The sequence below is a fragment of the Sceloporus undulatus genome, chromosome 1 (assembly GCF_019175285.1).
Source record: "Sceloporus undulatus isolate JIND9_A2432 ecotype Alabama chromosome 1, SceUnd_v1.1, whole genome shotgun sequence".
NCBI classification, from domain to species: Eukaryota; Metazoa; Chordata; class Lepidosauria; order Squamata; family Phrynosomatidae; genus Sceloporus; species Sceloporus undulatus.
The window spans coordinates 167,853,727-167,879,097 of NC_056522.1; the positions used below are offsets into that span (position 1 = coordinate 167,853,727).

The 25,371-nt window shown below is 38.7% G+C and overlaps 1 protein-coding gene across 1 annotated transcript in view; it reads right to left on the reverse strand.

The window, feature by feature from the left end:
* IQCA1 (IQ motif containing with AAA domain 1) overlaps positions 1-25,371 on the reverse strand; it is an 88,168-nt gene that overhangs the window by 56,596 nt on the left and 6,201 nt on the right. The window contains 4 exon segments of the mRNA XM_042446007.1: positions 7,780-7,985; positions 18,056-18,127; positions 20,066-20,257; positions 23,037-23,156. Of these exon segments, the coding sequence (XP_042301941.1) occupies positions 7,780-7,985; positions 18,056-18,127; positions 20,066-20,257; positions 23,037-23,156 (590 nt within the window).

Sequence of the window (25,371 nt, forward strand, 5' to 3'; positions counted from 1 at the left end):
CGGTATATAAATAAAATTTATTATTATTATTATTATTATTATTAAGAAATTATGTAGCAATTGTGAAATGCTGCTTTGTTAGTGAATTATGATGTCATGCAATCAATGCATGTACGCTCCTGCATGCAGAAAGCACAACCTTATCCTCAGATGCATAGGAAGACAATGGCTCCAAGGCACGAAAATATAAATGTGGCACACCCTTAAGGTTCTAAATGAAAACTTCTTTATGCAATACAATATTATTTTTCATTTTATCAGCATTTCAGAACTGTTGCAGGTTTTGAACTATAGATTTATTTAAAATAATTATGATTAATTTGAACTACATCAATTGCATGCCAACAATTGTAGTCCATTCCAAGCAAAGCATATTTGAATGCAAATTACTGAAGAGTATATTACTCAACTAAAGGGGAAGGTGCCAGCCTGCAGACAGCTCTCCCAACCATCTGAACTAAGATCAGAAACTGTTAGAATCCTGAAGTATTCTACCAGATGTATTCAAGCTGTGGATGCTGGGGGATGGGTTGCGCTTAGCATAACTTGTAGAGATGGTGATATGTAGTGCTAGGCTGGACCAGGTGTGAGTTATCTAGTGTCCTTGAGAGGCTGGCTTGCAGAGACTTGGAATGTAGTTTCGTTTCTGTGGGAAGAGCAGCTCAGGGGATAGGGATGGAGGATGGGAACTAGTGATAGGAAGGAGGGGTCCTGCTGCGTGGGCTTTTGCTGGGGGTGGAGTACTTTGGCTTAGGGGAGTTTATGCATTGCTTTGGATGGGAGGGGTCAGTCTCAGCTTAGAAGCCGGGTGATGAGGAATGGCTGATCTTGGAACCTTCAATAAAGTCCTGTTGTTTCAATAAGCAAGCTGACTGGTTGATTGTCCAAGATTCTGGTCCCACACTCTGACAGAAATAGAAAATGCAGGCCTATGACTAACATCTTAATTTTTTTCCTCCTGTTTGCCTGATGAAGAAACCAATGTGACTTTGAAAGCTTGCAACATGTAAATTTGCATTTTGGATAGCCCAATAAAGGTATCATTGTTTGGATGTCCAAGGTCACCCGCAGGGTTTCCATGGCTGAGCAGGGATTTGATCCCTATTCTTCCTGAGTCCTAGTCCAACACTTAAATCACAACACCCCAAGGACTCATTATTTAGCTAAGGACTTAAGAATTAATAATGACCTAAATACAGACTGTTTGGTAATATGTAGGCGGAAAGCCCACAAACTGGGACACACTTAGGTTTGTGAAACCCACTGAAATCACTGGAGTTAAACAACCTAATAACGGAGGATTGCAGCAAAAGATTCTTTTGACTGGCTTATCATTGCAATTTCACATTTAAATTCTTGGTTTCTTTAAAAGGATATAATGATGAGGTAAGCGGGTAACTTAAATGTCATGCGGAGCTACTGCATTGTGTAAAAGATAGAGGTATGATAACATAATTCAGTTGGTTGTATTGCCCCAGATTCATGACATGATTTATCTTTGTTTCAACAAGTATACAAAATATATGAATAAGGGGACCTCTGGCTAATCCCCTCCAAAGCCTTTACCCCTCCAAAGTCTCCATTAATGTCAGGAAACTCATAAATTTCTAGTATACACTAAAGAAGGCAATGCTTGCCATTGCACAGAAGCTACTACGGTGTCTCTTGCCTCCTGTAAATCCAACAACACCCTATAAAATACCTTAACTGCACATGGGCTTAATTATACTTCATCCTCTTTCTAGAAATAGAAAGACTCACACCTTCAAATTCATCACTATGAACAGAATTATACGAGAAACTAAGAAAGTAAGTAAGTAAATAAATGGTTTCAAACTAAACAAAAACCGTGTCAAGCCTTATTTTTATAAGTTTTCCTCTTCAGCATGCTTGTTCTTTGCAATAATTATTTCTGGAGACATGAAGTCTTAATGGACTATATGGCCCCTGAAATATTGGTGGACTAGAATTCCCACAGTCTTCACCACTGGATATATTAGCTAATGCTGATGGGAGTTGCAGGTCAACAGCTTGAGGGCCACATGTTCCCCACCTCTCATCTATGGAGAATACTCAAATCAATATGGGATGGTGACTAGCAGTTTCAACTCCAGATGTTATAGTGTCTCCAGTGCCCCTTCCGCTTACAATGTGAAGGGAGATTTAGAGGGTGGGAATCTTGGTGCCTGGTTCTGTTTTTGGCTCAAATACTAGGTAAATGTGAGGGCACTCAGTGTTATTGTTGGAAATTTTGGTATCGATGAGGGCTGCCAGAATCAAACTCTAATAGGTACCAAGGCCCTACTGTATTTCAAGTAGATACAGCTGCATGGACATGGGAGAGTACTCTTCTACCCGCCCCCGCCCCATACCTCCATGCAGCTATATTCACATGAAATGCAGTGAGCCCCTGTTATCTGCTGGGCTTTAGTTCCAGGACCCCTCATACATACCACAATATATGGATGCTCAAGTCCCATTATATACAATGGCATAATAAAATGACTTCCCATATATAAAATGGCAAAAGTAAAGTTTGCTTATTGGAATGTGTGTGTGTGTGTGTGTGTGTGTGTGTGTGTGTGTGTGTATATATATATATATATGGTTGAATTTGTGGATAAAAAATTAGTAGAAACAGTGGGCTGACTATATATGCATGGAAGGGGTGCAGCTGGTTGTACTTGTGGTCTCTGGTCACTGAAATGTTCCAATCCTGTTCTACAGGTCTTGGCAGGTGCTTCACAACTATATTGACCATTGCCAGGCTTCATAATCACTCCACGTGAAATAAGGCACATTTAGTGTCCATTGTTATTGTGCTTCAATACTGCTGCCTTGACTCCCTATGTTGGGAGAAAGGCAGGATATAAGAAAATAAAATGATAAAAATAAAAATAATACTGGTGGGCAAGCTGTCCTTCAAGGAAGCTTGTCTGCCACTAGTGATCTTATTGGACAAGACCACATAAACTTCCTGGGGATATCATATTGATTTGAGAGTTATTCAAAACTAATTTAAAGGAATTCTTATATGTATAAAGAGTAAAGCTTTTATTTTGTTGCAAAAAAGTCAGACTATAGTCGTATGAAGTATTTCTTCTCCTGAAGAAACAAATACTTGGTTAAAAATACATAGCTCTGCACTATGTATTGATAGAATCTCATGTTCTCAGGTACCTTGACTAAAAATACAGTTTATCTTCAGAGACAAAGATGCCTGAAGCGTGTGAACAGTGAAACAGGCCTCTCATCACTATGAAAAAACTGTTATTATGGGGAAGAATAATCTCTGTCATCTAATTTCGTTCTTTCTTTAGATTCTTCTGTTTTCTACAGAAACTTCAAAAAAGCGTGTTGACTTTAGACTTGGCTCATTGTACAATTAAACCTATTTCAGAAGGATATTAACTGTAAAAAATTAATCTTCCCTTGTCAGAAGTCTGCATAATGTGTTCTTGAAAGTTATTATTGCTTAGATCCTCTGTTATTAGGTCAGCAAAGCCAATTTAGGGGTCCCCAAGGCATTTTAGAAAAACAATAAATCCTCCATGAAATTCAGACTAACATGTTCTTGCCAGAGGCCACAAAATGTTAGCAGCATTTATTGTACACTAGGCTCAACAATCTTTTTAAAAGTCCATATTTATTCAATTCATGCTTTGATCTTTTTTGAGATGTTTGTTTTCTGAATAACTTTTGGATGTTAGAAATATAATGACAGACTCTTTATAATGGTAAGTTATTCAGGACTGATGAAGTCTAACCTACTTTGAAGTATTAATGGCAATAAAAGCTGAAGTTAAGATTAAGAAACTCTAATTTACATTAAAATCTAGTACATAACAACATACGCTTCATGAAGATCATAATTTTGCTTTCTGCAAAGATTACTCCTCTGCATTTATACAACACTTTAAAAATGTTTAAAATGCTTCTCATCCCTAATTTTGTCATAATACAGACAATAACTCTGTAGAAAAGGTCCATATTAGCACCAGGTATAAACAAACAACAACAAAATGTAGTCTCCCTGGCCAGTGCTGAAACCTGGGCAGCTAGGCTTAGGGTTGAGTCGAAGTATATCTAAGCTGCAAAAAATCTTCTTTACAGGGAGTTCAACCCCATCTAGTAACAGGCTGTATCCTTATTCCCAGGAGCACATCTGTTTTATTTGGATTGTGACATTAGGATAAAAAGTGGAATTAAAGCAGGATCACTGCATCTATGGCCAAACCTTATCAGGCAATGTTCCAGCTGCACTGTAGCTTGTCTGTCCTCTACCCATGACCTGTTCATTGATGGGCATCAATATTGCTGCTGTGGGATTAGCACTGTGTTAAGCAACCTGCCAGCAGTCGTCCTGGCATTGGCCAGTTAAATGAACTGCCTCTCCCTCTCTCCCTCTTCACATCTCTCTGTCAGTGGGTAGGTTGGGCTAAGGAACAATCTGGGAAAGAAAGTCCTGGACTGGCAATGGCTGCTACAGCTTTAGTTCTTCAACTGAAGACATGCAATAAGGACTGCTCCCAGATGAGTATGTGTTTCCTTTCATTAACGCTACTGTGGTAAAAATGGGAGCCCATGTGATGAAGACTTAAGTCTCAATTCATCCACTCTCATCTGGGCGGTTTAGTCATCTGGTCCTCATCTGGTCATTCATCCTTATCTGGTCCATTCAATTCTGAGCATGAACGGAAAATAAGGATACCATTTGGTGTCATTGGTATACTGGTGACAACCCACCCACAAACCTGTAACGACCTCTTCCAGCGGTTTCATGTTTATATTAAACAAGCATAGGGGACAGAACAGGCTAATGGCCATGGTATCAAACAGGAATCATCCAGCATCACTTTCTCAGCACCCTGTGAAAAAGGACTAATGCCGTTGTAACACATAGCCCCAAAGTACTAATTCATAGATCTGCCTCAAAGGGATACCATGCAACTATTAATCTGTTGCCTCTCCCTTTTAGTTAAAGCATTACAAAAGAAGGGGTATCCCTTGCCTTGTGTTTATCAAAACTGGAGATCCTTGTTTTCACCAGATTCTAAGAGTGCTCTGGATCTATGTAGCTCTGCTCCAGCCCTTTTTCATATTCTCTCTATGCTGTGGAGGAAAAAAAAACTTGCCAGATGAACCAGTTAAGTGTTGGTTCCATTCTTCACAATGGATTATTGTTTGAAGAGGAAGGTCCTCTATTATGAAGGGTGAGAACCCCTGAAATTAAGAGCATGGAAAATCACATTTCAATTGAGGTAAAAGTTCCTAAAGATGGAACAAACCAATTTAAGAGCATGGTTTGCCATTATGAACTTTCTCAGGGCCCAAGCATCACAGAAGCAGGGAGAAGTAATACACTGCTGTACCACAAGCTCCCTCCCATAAACACACTGTGATCCCACTGCTTACATACAACCGCTTGAGTTTTGAAAGGAAAACATTATTTTTAATTCTGGACCTACAGCACAGCACATACAGTGGCCAGGGTTAAAACCCTTCCCATTTTTATTTATACATAATGTAGGATAAAGACAAGTCATACAAAGCTTCTTGACTAGTTTGCAACTTTTTGGATGGACTGAATTTTTCTAGTACATGTTTTGTTTTGTTTATAATGAACAACGATCCTGTAAAGTTGCAAATATGTTATAAACAGAATCATTCATTCACTTCAAAACTTCATTTTTCTAGCTTCTTCAATTACAAAATCCATACTGACTAAAAAGGAAAAAAAAAAAGCTATGGCATTTAATTGCTGTCATTAAATGGGCTACCTTGGTTTCTGATGAGTGCTAGTAAGTCACAAATCATACAGTGTACTAATAATTACTCTGCTTTTTAAAAATCCTTATTCTGAACATAGTATTACTAACAATAATATGGGCTACAAATCATAACATTTTTCACCATTTATTATACTGGCTAAGGCTGATGAGAGCTGCAGTCCAACAACATATGGAAAGCTGCATGTCTCTCATGCCTTCCATAGATCTTTTTGTACTCTTTGTGCTTCTGGCTTTATGATTTGTATTTTTGGCTAGGCATGGCAGGATTGTATATGTGTCTGTGTGCACAAACTACACATTTGCTTACATATATTTTGGACACCTTTAAGTACTGACTCCCACTGACTCCTAAGATTATAATTGTGATTTGTGTCTCCCACTATTGTTCCTTCCTTTCAGTCTAGTTATACAGAACTCACAAATTAGAACTTTTTGAGACAGAATACTACACAAAGAAGTTCAAATTTCTCTCCTTAGTTACAACCCCTGGTCTAACTCCATAAACACACTTTACTAGAGAAGGGCTTGGACCAGTAATGGTCAGACCATTGCTAACACTGCTTCTGATATAGGTGTGAGATTAAATCAGTTTATGCAATATGAAATAGTAATATTCAAAAATGTAACTGTGTTACATCTTTTTTAACATTAAAAAACATAAAGAAATCCTATAGTACCTTTGAGATTAAATGGAAAGAAGAAGTCTGTAGTGTAGGTTTTTGGGGATACAGGTCCGATACAGACCATCACTTTGTGCCGGCCTGTGGACGGAGTTAGGGTGCAGCGTCCGCTTGCTGGACACCATAACCCTGCCCCAGGGCACCATTTTGGTGCATGCCAGTCTACATGGCCATCATGACGCCCCTCCAGTGCTGCATCCACATGATGCAGCACCGAAGGGGTGCCATAAATCTGTGCCATGGCAGCTATGGTGCCCCTTGAAGGGTGCAAAAAGGAGCCGCTTTTTGAGGCTCCTTCTTGTGCTCTCCAGAGGCCGGATCATGGTTGTGGCGTGAGGTTGCCGCAGCCCTAATCCAGCCAGTAAAGGGGCGGCTGCAGACCGCTCCTTGGTGCAATTTGTATAGCCCCACTGTACATTTCACCAAATAAAAGTTCTTCCAGTGAATCTCAAGCTGCTGGATTTTTTGATGTCTTTTTATGATATTTAATATCATAGGTACAAGGCGATTAAATTTAACACAGAACTGGTGTTTTTAGAAGTAACCACACTTGCCTTGTGGTACTACAGCCTAGTTCACACTAGGCTCAAGTAACTGAATGAGCCTCCATAAAACCTTTCCCCTGCATGCAAATGTCCATGAGAACATTGATTACAAATTTTTCTAGATTTTTATCTGTTATGCCTGTTTTTTATGTGCAGGTGTGTGTTTTAAATATATGGTTAAACATTCAATTACATGATCCCACACCTAAAACAGTTCATCTCGGACAAATGTTTACTATTTCAACGAAAATAAGATTTTAAAGCTACCCTATTTAAACCCTGGGACAAAGTTGAAATTTGGTGTGCAATATAATACCAGTATGTTTTTCCTTCTGAGGCTAACAAAAACAGCATTTATGAAATTAATATTACAGTTTTCCCAAACTAGCATTTTTTTAAAAAAGGAATGGAAATTGCTTGAAAATATTCTATAGCCTTCTTCAGAATACTCTATGTATTATATAGACACTTGCAAAGAAATGGTGGGATACATAGCAATAAATTCCCCTTTACAGAGGGAAAGATGTGAAATTAGCTCCATATATAAAACAAAAGGAATCATTGGTATGGATTTTTGAATCCAAGCACCTACGGGCTCATAAATATGTGGAAAGAGTTATGAGTAAAAAAAGAAGTCATTGTCCTAATTGCTTTCCCTATGTGTAAGCAAAAAATAGATTCCAACAGTGAATGAAAATGAACACACATTGATATACCTTTGTGCTTATGTTGATGTACTTTTATATAGATCTAGTTCCTCACCGGCATTCAATGAACCACTGGCGGATCTGATCTTGGAGACTCTCTTTGATGTCAGGGCCTTCAATTTCCTTCACTCTTTCTTTAATAGTCACTAGGGCTTTCTGGAAGTCAGATTCATGTTTCTCCTGAATTTCACACCTTAAACTATCCACTTTCTGGGCACGTAGCAATGAAGCACTAGGTCTTTGGAAGTGAAGAGGTGGACTCTGCAAGAAAAAAAGCAAGAAGCAGAATCAAAACCAGTACCATGTTGTATGTATTGCATTTCTGGGCTTATGGATAATTTTATTCTGCTACTAATATTATTTCAACTTTGTCTGAATTGATACATTCTGTCTAAAGTCATCTTTCCCAGTTGGCATTCATACAGTATTTTCCTTCCTCTGCTGCCTTGTATCACTCATTCCCCACATTACTGACATGCTGCACAATAGCTCTTTCTAGATCTTCCACTAGACTCCCCACCCCAATAATATGGACCCAGCATTATTTTTTCCCTAATGAAATTTTCCTTATTACTACAGAGTAAAAATCATCTATACTAATATCACTAACTATACATAGCAAATATAATACTCTATTATACAGACACTTGCAAAGAAATGGAAGGGGGACACATAGCAATAAATTCCCATTTACAAAGGTAAAGGTGTGAAATTAGTCCCATGTGTAAAACAAAAGGAATCAACTTGTTGGTGTGGATTTTCAGATTACTTGATTAATTTAGATTTAGGATTAATATATGATGCATAAAGAAATAAGCTAGGTTCCATTAAAAACAAAAGAGATGTAAAACAAACAAAACTGCAAGAGGTCCACAAGTGTTTTAATGTCCAAGTTCAATGATCAATATCACAGTAGAGCAAAATACTCATGAGACACTTTATAGAGGCAGGTGAGAACACTGCTGTTTACCAAATGCAAAGCTTGTCCAAATCAGAAGGGTGCCAAAGCTGTTTAAATTGCATTTCCTAATATTCACACTTCCCATAGATTCTTTTTAATTAGAGAAGTATTGTTTCTAATTTGTTCACTTAGTTTTATGTCTACTGTTTAGTCTGTTATTTCCTGAAATTTTACTGCAGCTGCTAAGAATCTGTGAGGAAATCCACTTCCCCTGAGGAGCGGAAAAAAACACATTAAAAGTGTAAAACACCTTCATAAAAAATCACTGTTGAAGTCGCTCATTATTTTCATAGCTTCACCACCCATGAATAGCTTCAGATACTCATAAACCAGCAATGGAAGCAAAAGCTTTGACTGTTTTTATTACATTTCCAAAAAATATATTCATCCTTATCCACCACTGCAGTTACAGAAGTTTTTGAAAACCCAGCAGCACAATCCAATGCTCGCTTCATATGGGATAGAGATCTGCCAACCTCAGTGAATCAGCAAAATGTCAGAGAAGTGTGAGCTTAAACAGAGGGATACCACCAGGGCTGCTCTGACAATCTCTCTGACCTGGCTCCCAGTTTACTGTTTTTGTTGTTCTTCTGTGCCTTCACATTTTTTTCAGACTTATAATGACTCTAAGGTGAACCTATCACAGGGTTTTCTTGGCAAGATTTGTTCTGAAAAGGTTTGCCATTGCCTTCCCTGAGACTGAGAGCGCATGACCTTACCAAGGTCACAAGAGGGGACCCGAACCCTGGTTTCCAGAGCTGTAGTCTCAAAACACTACACAGTCAAAACACTCCTACTGAATTCAGTGGGGAACAAATGTTCATCCTTTATCAATTGCCCCATCATCTCTTTCTGCTCAGCCCACACTGCAGCAGAACACAGGATTTCAACTACATCTGTTGCCATTCACAGCCCAGCAATTCAGGCAGAGGACAGAGATTGTGACATGAGGCTATATGACCTGGGGGTGCATACAAGAGGGGATTGTATCAGGAAAAACAGTCTGGTGACACCCCCCTCCAAGTCACAAGTTGCACAAATGGCTAGGGATGAGAACTAATCCAGCTTTCCTTGTCTCCCCTAGTCCTTTAGCTCTTGAAAATGGGAGAATGGAGACACATTTTTGCATTGAAGAATAGGTGCAGATTGGTAAATGGTGGAGTACTAGGAAAGCATTGAGGTGGATGGGTCCACCTCAGTTCCACCTGCTATCATTTCAGCCAGGGTCTTGTGTATTCAGCCTCCACTGCATGGACTACTGGCCCCAGTGCCTACTGTATTTTGTCCAAGCAATGTCAACCTGTTGCTCTGAATACCAACAAGCACTGCTTGAAGAACCCTCTCTTGTTCGAGTTCCTAGAAAAGACTACTCAGTGACATTCTCTGAACAGGGAAGTTGCATTGAGCCACCAGTTTTATTTTCAATTGTCTTTTTCAAAGCTGCCACAAACCAAACTGATGTTTTTATTGAGTTGATCTCACTTCTGGTCAGCTAAGGTCAGCCCCATGTCACTATATATGCAAGAGGCAGGCTCTTTTCATTTCTTTTTTGCCGAATGAGCATGGCTTTCAATTTATACACATTTTCTATTCTGTGATTCCATTGATCTAGTGGAAAAATTCTTTGGGAGCTTTTTCAGACGCTCCGATTTACTCCATTCTGAATAACCAAATGTGATTGGCAAACAAGTCCATGTCCCTGTTCAGCTCTAATTTCAGTTAATTTATGTTCAAGGACTGGTACCAACATACTCATCCCTCCTTTGCGCAAATCACTCATTTACACTTATTCTGTCTCCTGTTATCTACCCACATGCTAATCCGTAAAATGATCCACACACTAATCAGCCTATGAATAGCACATAGCCCAAGGAGGTGTGGGTGGCCGGTTGCCCCCCTCCATCTTCCCAAGCAGATCCATCTCCCTGCCACCCGGCAAAATAGCACTGGAAACAACCCGTGGCTGCACCAATCTATAAATTCCTCAGCACCTATAAACTGGTAACGGGGGAAATCATGTGGCTTCCCTGCATTTGTGAGAAGACTAGTGCAGGAAACAATTGAGCACAGCAGGGTGGGTGGGGGCACATTATGAAGCTGGTACAGTCCCATCACATTACATCCCTAATATATCCCTGCATGTGTGTGACAACAGACAAGTAGCATGCAGCCCTGGGCCCAGCATTCCACACCTATTTCATCCTTCACAGACAAAACACCCACCCTTTCTCAAATCCCATGACTTCATGTATTACTTGGCACCAATCACGTTTGATTCAATTGTCCAGATGGTTTCTTGCTTCCGATATATTTAAAGAAGTATTTATTGTTGAAGTTAATTTTGGGGTGGGGAATATACTTGTCAAACTCTCCCCATTCCCAACTGCCTTATTGTCATATTTTATATACCGTATATACTCGACTGTAAGTTGAGAAATTTATGCCCCAAAATGGACTCCAAAATCATGGGTCAATGTATATATGGGGCAATAAGTTAAAACTGCTTATAAAGTTCTTAGAAGAAGTGCCTATCCTTCCTTCATAGCCAGGGATCTTTAAACAGCTCCTTGTTTAAGATACTGCACTTAGGATGGAAAAATGAAATGCACAGATATAGGATGGGGACACCTGACTGAATAAGACTACATGTGAAAGGGATCTAGGAGTCCAAGTAGATCACAAGTTGAACATGAGCAGCTACAAAGGCCAATGCAATTTTAGGCTGCATCAATAAAAGTATAGTGTCTAGATCAAGAGAAGTAATAGTGCCACTGTACAGTATTCTGCTTTGGTCAGGCCCCACCTGGGATAATGTGTCCAGTTCTGGGCACCACAATTCAAAAAGGATGTTGGGAAACTGGAGTGGGTCCAAAGGAGGGTGACCAAAATGGTGAAGGGTCAGGAAACCATGCCCTATGAGGAACGACTTAGGGAGCTGGGGGTGTTTAGGTTAAGAGGTGATATGATAGCCCTGTTTAAATATTTGAAGGGATGTCATACTGAGGAGGGAGCAAGCTTGTTTTCTGCTGCTCCAGAGACTAGAACATGGAACAATGGATGCAAGCTACAGGAAAAGAGATTCCATTTCAACATTAGGAAGAACTTCCTAACAGTAAGGGCTATTCGCCAGTGGAACACACTTCCTCGGAGTGTAGTGGAGTCTCCCTCCTTGGAGGTCTTTAAACAGAGGCTGGATGGCAATCTGTCAGGGATGCTTTGGTTGGAGGTTCCTGCATGTCAGGGGGTTGGACTGGATGGCTCTTGGGGTCTCTTCCAATTCTCTGATTCTGATTATTTGAGTCCCTGCGCACACTCTGTGTATGTGTGTGTGTTATCCCTCAGCCTTCCATCATAGCCAGAGCTAACAAACAGTTGCTGAGACAAAGGAGAGAGAAAGGGAGAGTTTGCCTCCCTGTTTGAGTCCCCACGCACTCTCCTGTCTCTCTCTCTGTGTCTTATCCCTCAGCCTTCTTTCATAGCCAGAGCTAACAAACAACTGGTGAGGCAAGGGAGAGAGAGAGAGTATACCGAGGCTTGTACCCCGTTTTGCAAGCAATGAGCCTTGGAAATACTGCAGGTGAAGGGAAGAGAATAGGGTTGCCATAGTTCTCTTCCACAAAACTGGGACAAAATGTAGGAAAAAAATGGAGGGCACAACCAACTAAATACCAAAAACAAGAACATCCCAGCATTTTGGAGACACCTGATCCTGTTTATGTTCCTTGGTTTCTCAGAATTAAAGTTTTATAATTTGAAAACATGTCTTCTTGTTAATTGCTTAACATCAGCTTTGATGTATGGTGACTCTTTTAATGATAGATCATGTTACTAACAACTGTCTGCAGGTCTTACAAACTCAAAAAACAAATCTTATTACTGATTAGTAATGTAGAGATGATAGGGGCTGAAAGACAAATCTGGAGGTTAACTTGTGAGTGAGCAAACTATGTGATAATCTAAAATAAGCTTATCGAGATGGCACAGAAATTCAGGGCAACATATTGGCTTAAAAGTTCCCTGTATGTTGGCATGTGAGTGGGAGGAGAAAGGTTTTTATGAATCTGGAACTGAATTCTTCAATTTCTTCTTTGACTGTGTCCCAATATCCAAAATGTCTCTGAGTCAGTTTACAGCAAACAACAGTAGGAACCCAAGCAGATCATCCAAAGAAATGGATGATCCTTGTAACTTCTCCCCCTTTCCCCCAAACCTGTTAGTTATTTTATTTGAATATCTAATGCATTTTTTTTTCTTTGAGTGGTGCTTTATGTTGCCACATTAAAGAATTTTTTTCTGGCTGTGCAAATTCAAATTTGTTAACTCACCCCCTATGAAGAGCTACTCATTTAAAAATAAATGTATATGTATTAAATGCAGACTGCATACATAGTAGCATGTGATGGCCACATCAGCAGTAGAATAATACATCTTAATGAAGGCTTCCTATGTGAACAGAAACCATTATGTTTACAAGCTTTCTATAGTTAATGACCCAAAACTAGCTAACAAATTCACATATTTGGCTAGGTCCTCTGTCAGCAACAATATGTCTATTAATAACTGATGTTACTGTAAAAATAGGCTGCAATGCAAGATCCTTGTGTTTGTCAAATGATAGGACTATATGGCCCATTAACTTAAAATGCTTCTTAAACCATTGTTTAAATTGATAAGGTAAAAATGGACATTAGTCTACAGAAGAATCCTTTCCACCTCATCAGTCACAAGTATATTGAGAGAGCTGCTCTGCTTTGTTCTTTTATTTTTCAAAGAAATTCCCTATTTGTTTAAAGAAAATGGGCATTTTTTAGTTTCATGCATGATGGTCACCAGCAATATGATACTATTTCAATACCAAGTACACCTGAAAATTAAGAGAAAAGTACACTCCATCAATGAAGGCTGCAATCTAGTTGATTAACTTGGAGCTACAGTTCTCCATATACAATGCCAATATTATATAGAAATAAATAAGCCTTACCTTGATATTTTTTAAAAATATATATTTATAAATTATCTTAAATAGTTCTAGGTAGTTCTTTTGGGTACAATGACAAACTAATTGCACTAGATCTGATCTCCTTATTCAGGGAAATATTGAGAGACTGCAGCATTTACGGGGTGGTTCAAGACAGAGTATTACACAAACATTTAAATGAAGTAACCCATGAAGGTCCAAAGGTATTATGTATTGGTAGACAGATCCTTGATTTTCTGGTGGTAGCATTTTGCGCACTTAGTCTAAATGATCCATGTAAGGAAATCCAAATCTACACATTTCCTACTGCCCCTTAAAAATGCATAATGTAAAAATATCCTTTTCCAATTCATTGTCAGTTGAATTGCTTTCACAATATCACTGCCAAAATATGGAATGACCATTTTTATGGGTAGCTCTGTAACACAAGGTTTAATGGCTAAATGAGCAAAAAATCAGGAAGTCTCCAATCTGAACCTCAGCTCTGTTAAAACTAGCCAACCTGAATTCAGTCACAACTTTCTCTCTCACCTTATAGGCTGTTACAACAAAGTAACATATATGAAGCAGTTCAAACACTCTGAAGCACTACATAAATGCACACTTCTACTACAGCTGTTGTAATAGAAATAAAAAGTGGGGATCGTCAACAAAATGTTGCAATGTAACCATGGTTTAGGATTTGAACTAGTTGGCAGCCCTGAATGTGAGTTCTTTATTTGCATACAAGAGGAATATAACTAGAGGAATATTTTTTTTAAAAAAAAATCTCATTTCAAAATCCCACCCCAAGACCTGCACCTGTGCTTATCTTCAGGATTAGAATAGAATAGAAACTTACTGTTAAAAGCTAAAAGCCATCACAATATAAAATATATCCAAACAGTAAATACAAAAACAGTGCTTATCTTCAGGATATGAAAAGCTGTTAGGTTCTCTTAGGAGTAAATCCTCTTCCTCTTCATAGTTTACACCTTCAGCATTACCTGGGTCAAGTGTCCTCAACTAAAGACTTTGCTCCCTGACTCGCACAGTCTGCCCAGTGCCTAGTATGTTCATTATGGACTCAATGTTCACAGGCTAAATAATGTGTCCTTACCTCGATCCCAATCCTATTGAAACACAACATTCCTCTCCTTCCAATGTAAAAATACTTATTTTCAATGCCTGAGAGCTTTAAGGTGATTAAAAAAAACCACTTCCAGTTTACTCCACTGTTTTTTTGGAAAGTACTCTCTTGTTTGCACTGGCATCCGGAAAAGGCAGTGTTGTCTTTTTTTTTTAGCGGTAGGGGTGGGGTGGGGGGGGGGGAGGGTGTCTGCATGAACACATTTGCAGGTTGGCATATCACATCCCCATTCTTTATGGGCTTCACTTAATTGAAGCATGAGTGGACAATCAGAAGACTATTTAATTAAGAGAATATGCATATATGCCCATGTATTGTGGGGATAAAACCTCCTGCAGCTGCTGTGGTTGTGTGACCAGACATAAACCAATACAGCAAATATGTGCACAGACTTTGCAACGGATGTGGTTCCTGTGTGGCTTTCCGAACTGATTTCATTTTGGAATAGAATGGGGTGTGACAATAAAGAGGTTAGACTGGAAAAGGAAGACTACACAGTGGCGTTGAGATACAGCCCTGGGACTCAGCCCCATTCTTGATTTTCCTTCTGTCAGATAGAAGTGAAAAATTTCCAGACAGAACAATAGATAAATCCAGGTTTTAGTGCAACATTTATTTGTCTGCTGCATATCCAAATCCAGAAACAAAGGCAAAAAGAGGAGTTCCTATCTTTGGCATTCAGCAAGAACTTGGAAATATCCCTTTCCAAACAATAAGTTATTGCAGTATTTTCTTTTCTCTATGCTCTCAATATTTCAAAGGTCTGGGAATCTGACAAGGTCATTTTTGTTGTTTATTTTATTTAAATGTACAGCTTTATATACTTCTACACCCCTAGGGTGTCTCCCAAGTATGTAAAAACCAATATCTCCAGTTAGCTTCCAAACAAGTACTTGACCACCAGAATTCATCATTAGAGAGAATTACAATCCTCCACTGCAACTAAGTAGCCATCCTAGTTTAAAGTGGCAAGTAAAGGTGGAGCTTTGAAAGAACTATCCTTTTATTTGGTGTACACCTTTCAGGGAATAGTCCTATTTTCTGTGAAATAAGAATCTACTGTGTACACACACACACACACACGCACACGCACACGCACACACACAGACAGATGGGGTCAATCAAGAATATTAAAAGCATTTGAAGAAAACAAGTGTGGATTAACGAGGTCATTAACATAAGAGGGAACTCTAGAGAATAAATGTAGAACATAAATAAAGCCAAAATGGCATTTTAAGATGTATGTTTAATGGACAAGAATATTGACACCCCCTTAGTCATCTTATTTGCCTGTTCATAGAAGCTGAAGAATATTCACGCTCTACTTATTTATAAAGCCTGAAGTTTTGCTATAAGCAATCTAATTATTTCTTTAGCTACCACTCACATTATTTATAATGAGAGCCATTCTTGGAGAGACAAACTTTCTCAACTAGAGGATACATGACAGTGTATAGAATATATTACTCAGGCCATGCAATTAAATAAACTTACATTATCTGAAATACATGTTAACAGAAACAGGATATATACTTATTTAAGAAAACAGGATATATACTTATTTATGGTCAAATGATGTTTTTCTACACAGAACAGGTGTATTTAAGAATTCCTTGAAAGTGACATCGCGTAACCTGCTACAAAACATAATTTTAGAGCAAGTGAAATATCCTTACCCCTTGACAGTATAATGCCATTCAACAAAGGCTTGAGAGAGGACTGTCGTTTAATCACTAATGGAAATTGGCTACTGGGAGAAGGAGCAGCTTTTTCCCGACCCAAAAAGGAGTGGATTTTGGGGCAGAATCTGGTTGGACTGGGGCTAATAATCTGTTTGCCCTGGCCCCAATCCAGCCTAAAAGAGGCGGCTCTAAGCCATTCCTTTTGGGCTGTCTGTATCCCCCCTTAGTCTTCTTGTTTGTAAGAAAGGTCTCAAGAGCTGCATTTTATCTGGACAACATGAACAGCATTGTTTACCCCTTGTGAGCTGGTGCTGCATTTCTCAACCTTGAGATATGTTAACTGTTTGAGCTTTATTGACGTACTGTGTTATAAACTACCTTGAAGATTCTTTGATCAAAAATCAGTGTTTACCTATTTTATTTCAGTTTCACCCCCAAAAGAGGACTGTGTGCTTCCATGCATCGCCAGAGAAATTGGGAAGAAATCCAGGATACAGATCAAGTTTGCTAAGGAATTAGTCAGGAATTACCTAGTTAAGTTAAATAAGTTTAAAATCTGAAGGGTCAGACAAACTGCATCCCAGAGTACTGAAGAAATTTGTTGACATACTGTCAGGACCACTTACCATCATTTCTGAGAAATCTCAGGGTGACATGCTAGAGGACTAGAATAAGCAAATATTGTCTCTCTTTTCAAAAAAGGTAAAAAAGAAGATCCAGGAAACTACAGGCCAGTCATCCTGGGTCACTAATCCAGCAGATGGTGGGAAAGCTGTGTATGTCATTTATAGAGATTTCTGCAAGGGATTTGATCAGGTTCCCCCAAGATATTTTGATTGTCAAACTGACTAAATATGGAATACAGTGAGCTCCCCAAATTTGCAGGGGTTAAGGACCATACAGGTAGAAAACCATAAATATAAAAAATCATAAATAAAAATCATGAAGGATATTTTTTTTTAACTAGAGAGGACACTTCTCTAGGAATCCAGGTCCTCTAGTGGGACTCTATGGTCTGCCTCTAGTGGAAGTTGACCACAGGTTCACTCTGGGAGGACCCAGAGATTCCTAGAGAGAAAATATTAATCAAATTTGCAAATCAGCAAATCCGTGAAAGGGAAACCAGCAAATGTGGGGGGCTGGCAGTAGATGGAAACAACTTTAGATGGATACATAATTGGTTTAAAAACTATGCTCAACAACTTGTCATCAATGGTTATGCTTCACATTGCATTTGCTTGCATTAATAGAAGCACAGTTTCCAAGTTGAGGGAAGTAAAAATCCCCCTATATTTTGAGCTGGTCAGGCTTTTTTGGGGCCTTATTTTAAGAAGGATATAGCCAAGTTGGAAGGAGTTCAGAGAAGGGGAACAAGGATGACAAGAGATATGGAGGACAAAATATATGAGGAAATGTACAGAATAAATGTCTGAAGCAAGATGTTTAATATATCTGTTTTGAGGTACAAATTTGTTTTTATCAACAAGTGTCCTTTATAATACAGAGATACAAAACACTTTCATTTGTATTATCTAATATTATATATTATTTAAAGTAATGAAAAATGTAAGGAAGACTCACCATGCCTAGAAATATCATTTCTTCTTCTCTAAGTTGCAGAGTTTTCTTCCACTGGGAGTGTCCGCGCCAGAACTGAATTTAAAACATATTTGTAATAGGATTAATTGTCATTTTTACTACTTCTTCTACACTATCAAGGTGAAGAATAAATGAAGGTAGCAAAATCAGACTGTACAAGTCTAACAACTGTCATTTACGGGTTGTCTTCTGGGGTTCTGTCACTAGTTAATGTTTCCATCATAATATACAACTACTTGTATATAATTATTCTGTTAATCAATTTAAAGTGCACATTTCTCTTATTCCATGATATTTTAATCTTTCTATTTTTCCTTTCATATAACTATAAACAATAATATTTATACAGATATAATGTGAAGAAATATATTAAATTAACTGAAGTTCCTTTATTTTCTTAGCAAGCAAAATACATCATACTTTTGAAATGTGAATAACAGTAAGTATTTTTTACTGATATAAGAATGTATGAACATTCAAAAGTATTTTCACATTTCTAAAAAAAAATCTGCTAAAAGTTACAATGTTGGAAAATATTAATCGGTTGCCAAACTGAATATAAGGAGCCAGCATGGCACAGTGGTTTGCATGTTGGACTATGACTCTGGACACCAGGTTTTGATTCCTGCTTGGGCATCAAACTCACTGGGTGACCTTGGGCAAGTCACACTCTCTCAGACTCAGAAGAAGGCAATGGCAAACCCCCTCTTGAAGAAATTTGCCAAGAAAATCCCATTATAGGTTCATCTTAGGGTTACCATTAAGTAAAAAATAACTTGAAGGCACACAACAGCAACAGCAACATAACTGAATGTGAGATTCCCTATGTAGCCACACTGCAGAAGTAAAGCAGTTTAACTCCTATGACTCTATCCTATCATGAAACTAATGACAGCTTTGCTTTAGGGTCACTATAAGATGGGGAAAAATTGAAGGTACAGAACAACAATTTTCTTTTTGCCAGTTACAAGTTGAGAAGATTTTCAAAATTCAACCAAATTTCTCCTGGCTTTAGGAATATTCCATAGTGCAGAGATTGTATACAGTTGTCCTAGACCCCAAACATATCTTTTCTTTGTAATTTGATACGTTTTGGCAAGTATACTGTGTAAATATTATCACATCCTATTTTCCACTAAAAACAAAGGTAGCCTTATTTAAAATACGTCTGGTGCATGGGTTACAAATATTCAGAGATGTGAATTCTGACCAGACAACTTAGTACATTTGTTTATTAAAGAATGTAACCAGCTACAATGTTTCATACAATCCACAATTGTTTCCTAAAGTATAGGAGGCAATATTATTATCATTGTTTAGAAACCAACCCGATGGCATTTCATGACAGTAACAAAGCTCACATAAATTCATGATAGTACTAAGTCTCGTAACTAGAGAATCTGAATGTTCATTGAGCGATGAGTCAAAATAATCCACCAAAATCCAAATCCAATTTGGAGGTGGACTTAACTCCTTGGAAGACTTCCAGCTCTCAAATCTATCTGCACAATGGGGGAGGAGGTATTTCATAGCTTTATAGCAAGAGAAGTCTTGTAGCATCTATTTCTACTAAGCTGTCTGGGAACTCCAATATTCATTTTCATTGGCTTGGTCTACTGAAACAGAAATCTAGGCTTCCTCGATCAAAAGCAATTAATACTTTTAAGCATGTTTCCACCATCCACACTCACTTCTTCCTCAAAAGTTTGGGAAGTAGGTGGTGAGTGGACTAGGAATGGCAAACAGCTGGTAAAAAAGAATGAGGAGATTCCCATCTTAAGTCCTTCCAAGATTTCTTGGACAGTTTTAGGATATATATCTCAAGCTTACTCCAAAAGTCTCCTGAGAATCCCCAGATGGACAGTGCCTGTTGGGAGAACTTGGCTACTGCTAATTTAAATACAGATTACCACATATGCATTAACCACATCAATTCATTTCATTTTCACAGCAACTTATATCTGATGAAAATATGTGGGGGTTTTTTTTTACCCTTTGAATGCATACTGCAGCAGTTTCCAGATCTGGGCCTTTTCTGCCATGAAGTCTGGCTAGCCTCTCCCTCTTTTCTTCCAGATAGATTTGCTTCATGAATGTAGCCCTGAGTCGACCTTGCCGAGCACGTTCAGCTATCTGAATAGCTCTAATAGCTTCTTCTAGGGGCATGATCTTTACCGGCTTTCGCTGCAACATAACATTGAAGTGTAAAATAAAAATGCATACATTTAGTGCACTTGTCTTTAAGCAAACCTAAATCCAATCATGCAAAATATAAGGCCCCCTCCTTTACTACTTTAACCGCCAAGGGCATTCTAAGTACAAATGGCTTTCCTGCTCTTACTATTTGTTGGCAATACCAAGGCACATAACAACCAACTCATAAATGCATCTAGTACTTCCACTCTCTGTTCCTGCTGGAATGTAATGAGGCCAGCATCCTAAGTCCTAGAGACTGTGGAAAGCTTTCCCAGTGCACCAGATTCCTTTGAATGGATGTTAGAAACCCTTGAAACTACACTTCACAAACAGAGCAGCAAGGGTTTCTAACAGAGCAGTGAGGAATGATTTGGCTCAGAATTCAACCCTGGCAGAGAAGAATACATAGAGCTGTATTGCTTACCTCACAGTGGAAATTGCAAACCTCAACAACATCATGAAGTATTTTTCTGGTAATAAGTAACACATTTTTTCACTTTATTAGGATTTTATAGTACTGAGTAAAACAAATTATTTGATTTTTTTTCTTTTGTAGCTACTTATTATAATGGCCATTTTATATCAAGAGTCTACAAAGATGTTGCCAAGACCAACAGCTAGTGTGCAACAAAGCTGATGATTACTACACATACAGTTTCTCAGTGATTCAGGGATAGACATATTTTATACATTACTGCATGCATAGCTTCCTGTTCCTTTCAGCTTCCACATAAAAGATGTAGGCCTAAATTGCTATTTACAACTAGAGGACACTGACAGAAATTAATAAACGTATGTTACTGGTGATCCAACAGCTGTTTATTTCATTTGAGGCTACCATTTTATTTAGCCTGTAGCTACGAATATCAGTTATAAATAACTAAGGAGGAAAGGACATGGGTTTCAAGGTAATTCAGTGGCTAAATATATTTAGTGAACAGATTTATTATATTATTTGATTCAATTGTTGTTGTATAATACCATCAGTTTACATCAGGGGTGGAGAAAGTATGGCTTGTAGACCACATACAACCATCCAAAGGCCTTTTTGCACCCCCCCAAACATTTGTTTGCTAAAAAATATTTTTAAAATGCTACAGAGTGTGGTCAGAGTTTGATTATTTTTGGCCCAGTCATTTCCAGTTTTGAAAAATGATTTTACTCACCTCTGGTTTTGTGGGGTGAGAAAAGCACTTCCTGGCACTAAAGTAGCACAGAGGGCATTTTAAAATACTTAATAAAATAGAAATATATCAAGCAGTACTGTACGTTAATACTCTGCTCTGGTCACTCCCATGAAATTATTGGTACCAAGAGCTGAGCAAAAACCATGAAGGATATAGGGAATTTTGTTCCTCTAACTACATAGCACAATATACTACCAAGAGTATCCATTCCCAGATTGTAAAAGGCCATGCTGGATGACTTTGTGAAGATGCAAAGGTAATGGAGAAAGCATCATTGTTATACAGTTGACTGAGTAATGAATGGAAATTCATGATCAATTGTATTTGAGTTGTCTTCTATTTGTGTTCTAGATTCCCTACCTTCCTTCACTGCCTTCAGTTGCACTCAACTCAGGAATAAACAGAGGAAAACATGATCTGCTAAGCAAGAAAGATTGTTTAAGGATGATCATGTCAATCATCCAGATCATCTCTAACCGTCTATAGCAAAAGGCTTCAACAGGAGCATGAGCCAGAAAATTCTCCAGACTTCTCTGGAGCCTATCAGCCTCCAGACCCTCATCCTTTGCAAACGGTGACAGTAGCCACAAGACTAAATAGCAATTACCTATGACAAGGGCCACTCTCCACCTACACAACTGTGAAAAACAGGAGCCTTAGCATGGATGTTGAGTCCTCCTCAGGAACAATAATTCAATATCCTCATTCAACAGAATGAACCACCAATCTGTCTCACCCACCTAACCAAAGATGGCAACACTCCAGAATCCCTCTACATCACACTCATGTTGAAATCAGTAGACAGCAGGATACAGATAGGTAAGACAGTCTTGGAGATTTCAGAAAAAATATCTAGGAGAAGTGGTGTTGGCCATATAGGAAAGTATAGCATCACCCAAAATCCAGAAATCAGTGATACCTTTATTGGACCAACCAAAATGCAGATTATACATATACAGATTATACATAACATCAGGCAAAGGTGTTAAAATCATACAGGAGAAAGAAAGGGGAAAAATTGACCATATTAGACATAATCCTGCATTTGATTTAAATGTTGTGGTTGTTGTCCTCAGTTCTGATGATATGGAAGAGTATTCTGGTCATGAGGGTACTGGGAGATTTAGTCCAGGAAGTAAACTTTCAATTCCATTAGCAAGACAAAAAGCTACTGCCTCTGAGATCCAGTTTGTCTTGAATTCCTATGCATCCTAGCTCAGCCTCCTTATGTATAATCATGTCATGGATAGGAAGATTATGTGGTAAACATCTGCCTAAAATGTTGCTAATTTAACAAACACAATGCAACCAGCAGACAGTATTCCCATTAACTAGGCAGAATTGCTATCAAAGAACCAAAGGAACAGCAAGAAATGCAATGTCAGTGGCTACAAATCCCAAAATGTTATTTCTCTGCAAAGGTTCAGTACATCTATTGCAATGAGACAGGGATGCTGGACAACACTACAAAGCAGGCAAGACTACAGATCTCAGAAGTAGGTACCAAAATTATTGCTTGGGTGGCCAGCATCTCGGGCTATTCCAGCATTGATTTAATAGTATATATACTGTATACTCACAGGTTCATCATCATACATTCCAGCATTCAACATTATCTGAGCGAGGATTCTCTCTCTCTCTTTCAGCACCTTCAATTTTTCTTTAATAAAATACTTTGGGATAGGGATTTCAATGTTTTCCTATTGCAGGAGGAAAATATATTTGTGTAAACCATATCAGTCCTTCATATAAAATATTTTTCATACTTGCATGAAGTGCTCAAGAAATATTTCAAGAAGTATTAAGTACTCTAGTTTATAACAGATGCTGTGGTAGTACTCTCCAATTATTTGAACATAGTGTATAATTCTTGGAGCGATAAAGTCCATGGAAAGATACAGTTTCAGGAGACTCTTTAAGCTGTTCTTGTCACCCTCCAACTGCACTGTGCTGAGTAATAACTAATTATGGCCCGAAACAGATGGGCCAAAAGGGCCACAGTTGGGCTGCATTGGTGGTGTGGCATTTGCATGACGCATGCCCCGAATGTGGTTGAAAGCTGCTCCAAGCCTGCCGCAACCTGGAAGAGTCAGGCCAAAAAGGAACAGACAAAGATTTTTGGCAACTGGTTCAGGACCAGGAGTGTGGCAGTGGACTGGTTTGGGACTGGGTGCATGTGGTTGCTATGATCCAGAAGTGATCAAGGCAGGAGCAGCCACTGGCCATTCCTTTTGCCCCATCTGTTTGAGGCGTAGAAAATGGCTAAAAACCAACAAGATAATATGTGTGAAGCAGGAACACTTGAACATACAGTATTAATATAATTACGGTACTGTGTAATAATTGCTATCTTATGCTGATATTTATTATGCCAAAATTATAATTAACTTTTTGCATACCTGTACGTATTTTCATTGGTGATTCTTGTCCTGTTAATATACTGTTACCTAGGTTCAGGAAAGGTTTGGGACAAGCAAAATAGGACATGGGAAAACTGATTCCTCACCAAATTTTCACAACTGAAAGTGACACATGAAGGGTGCACAAAGTGTTTTCAAAACTCAGAGATTAGAAATGGCTTAAAATAAAAACAATGATTTTTTTAACTGCTAGAGTTTCCACAACAACTTGCAAATTTTCATAAGCTCTAATTATACTGAAAATCGGAGCAATTCTCTGACTTGACCAAGCTACAAACTGAGAGGATATTGGCTTAAATCCAATTGCTATTTACAACTACAGTGGTCCCTCCAGATGGGCACTCACATTTTTGTCATTTGCAAGGTCAAGGCCACGGCTCCCCCTCCCTCCCTTACCATCATCTTCCTTCCGGAATTTAATTGGAGCCTGGGCCACCAGGGCTTGTAATTGGCCCCAGCAGCCATCAGGACTCTCTATCCCAACAGTGCTCAGGGCCCCCCTGCCACAGCCAATTGATGTTTCATGTGTCCATTGGTTGCGGATTTAGTTGGCCCTTAGTATTTGCATGGGTTCCAGTCTGCACTCCCCCCATGGATACCAAAAAACATGGGACCTCAAGTACTATGGTTTTTTAATGGTGGTGCACCGACAGTGTTATTAGAGCCAATGGAATATGCCATCTGTGGATTCTCAATTCCATGGATTGAAGCATACTGTAAGTGTTGTATGTAAATGTGGCTTTACCATTCAGCAACTGATTTAGCGTGTCTGCTGTAACCTGGTAAGCGACTGAATTTGGGCCTCTACCTCCCCTGGTAAGTCGCAATACTTTTCTGAATCTTGCCACAAAAGAGAGGTTTAACTACAGAAACAGAAAACTGTAGCATAATAGTAAATCTAAACCACTGTTAAATACTGAAAACCACAAGAAGTGGCATTGCTCCTCCAGATCTCAACAGCTTCATGGTGAAAACTGTATAAATTTTGTAATGAAAATGAGAATGGGAAACCAGTTCTGTTTATTTCAAATAACAGTAAATATGACAATGGTGTGGCAAGAATAACTGCAAAATTCCAGTCACTGTTATTTAAATAAATACCATATATATTTGTCTATAAGTCAAAAAATTTAAGCCCAAAAATGGGCTCCCAAATCCTAGGTAGACATATATATGGGTCAATATGGTAATACTTCTCCATGAGCCTTGGGAAAGCTGTGGAGAAGGGAGGGGGAAGAGAGAGGAGAGAAATCGGAGGTCTTAGTCCCCTTTTTTTGCAAGCCACCAGCCTTGGAGAAAGTTGTGGGGAAGGTAGGAAAATAGGAGGTTTGTGTCCACATTTTGCATGCCCAGACTGTGATCCTTGGGAAAGGTCCAGAACAAAGTAGTACCCCCCTCCGTTTAGATACTTTGTTACATGCCCCTGAGTTTGACCCTCGACTTATCCGCGGGTAATATCAAAATCCATCATTTTGTTCCCAAAATCTGCCCTCAA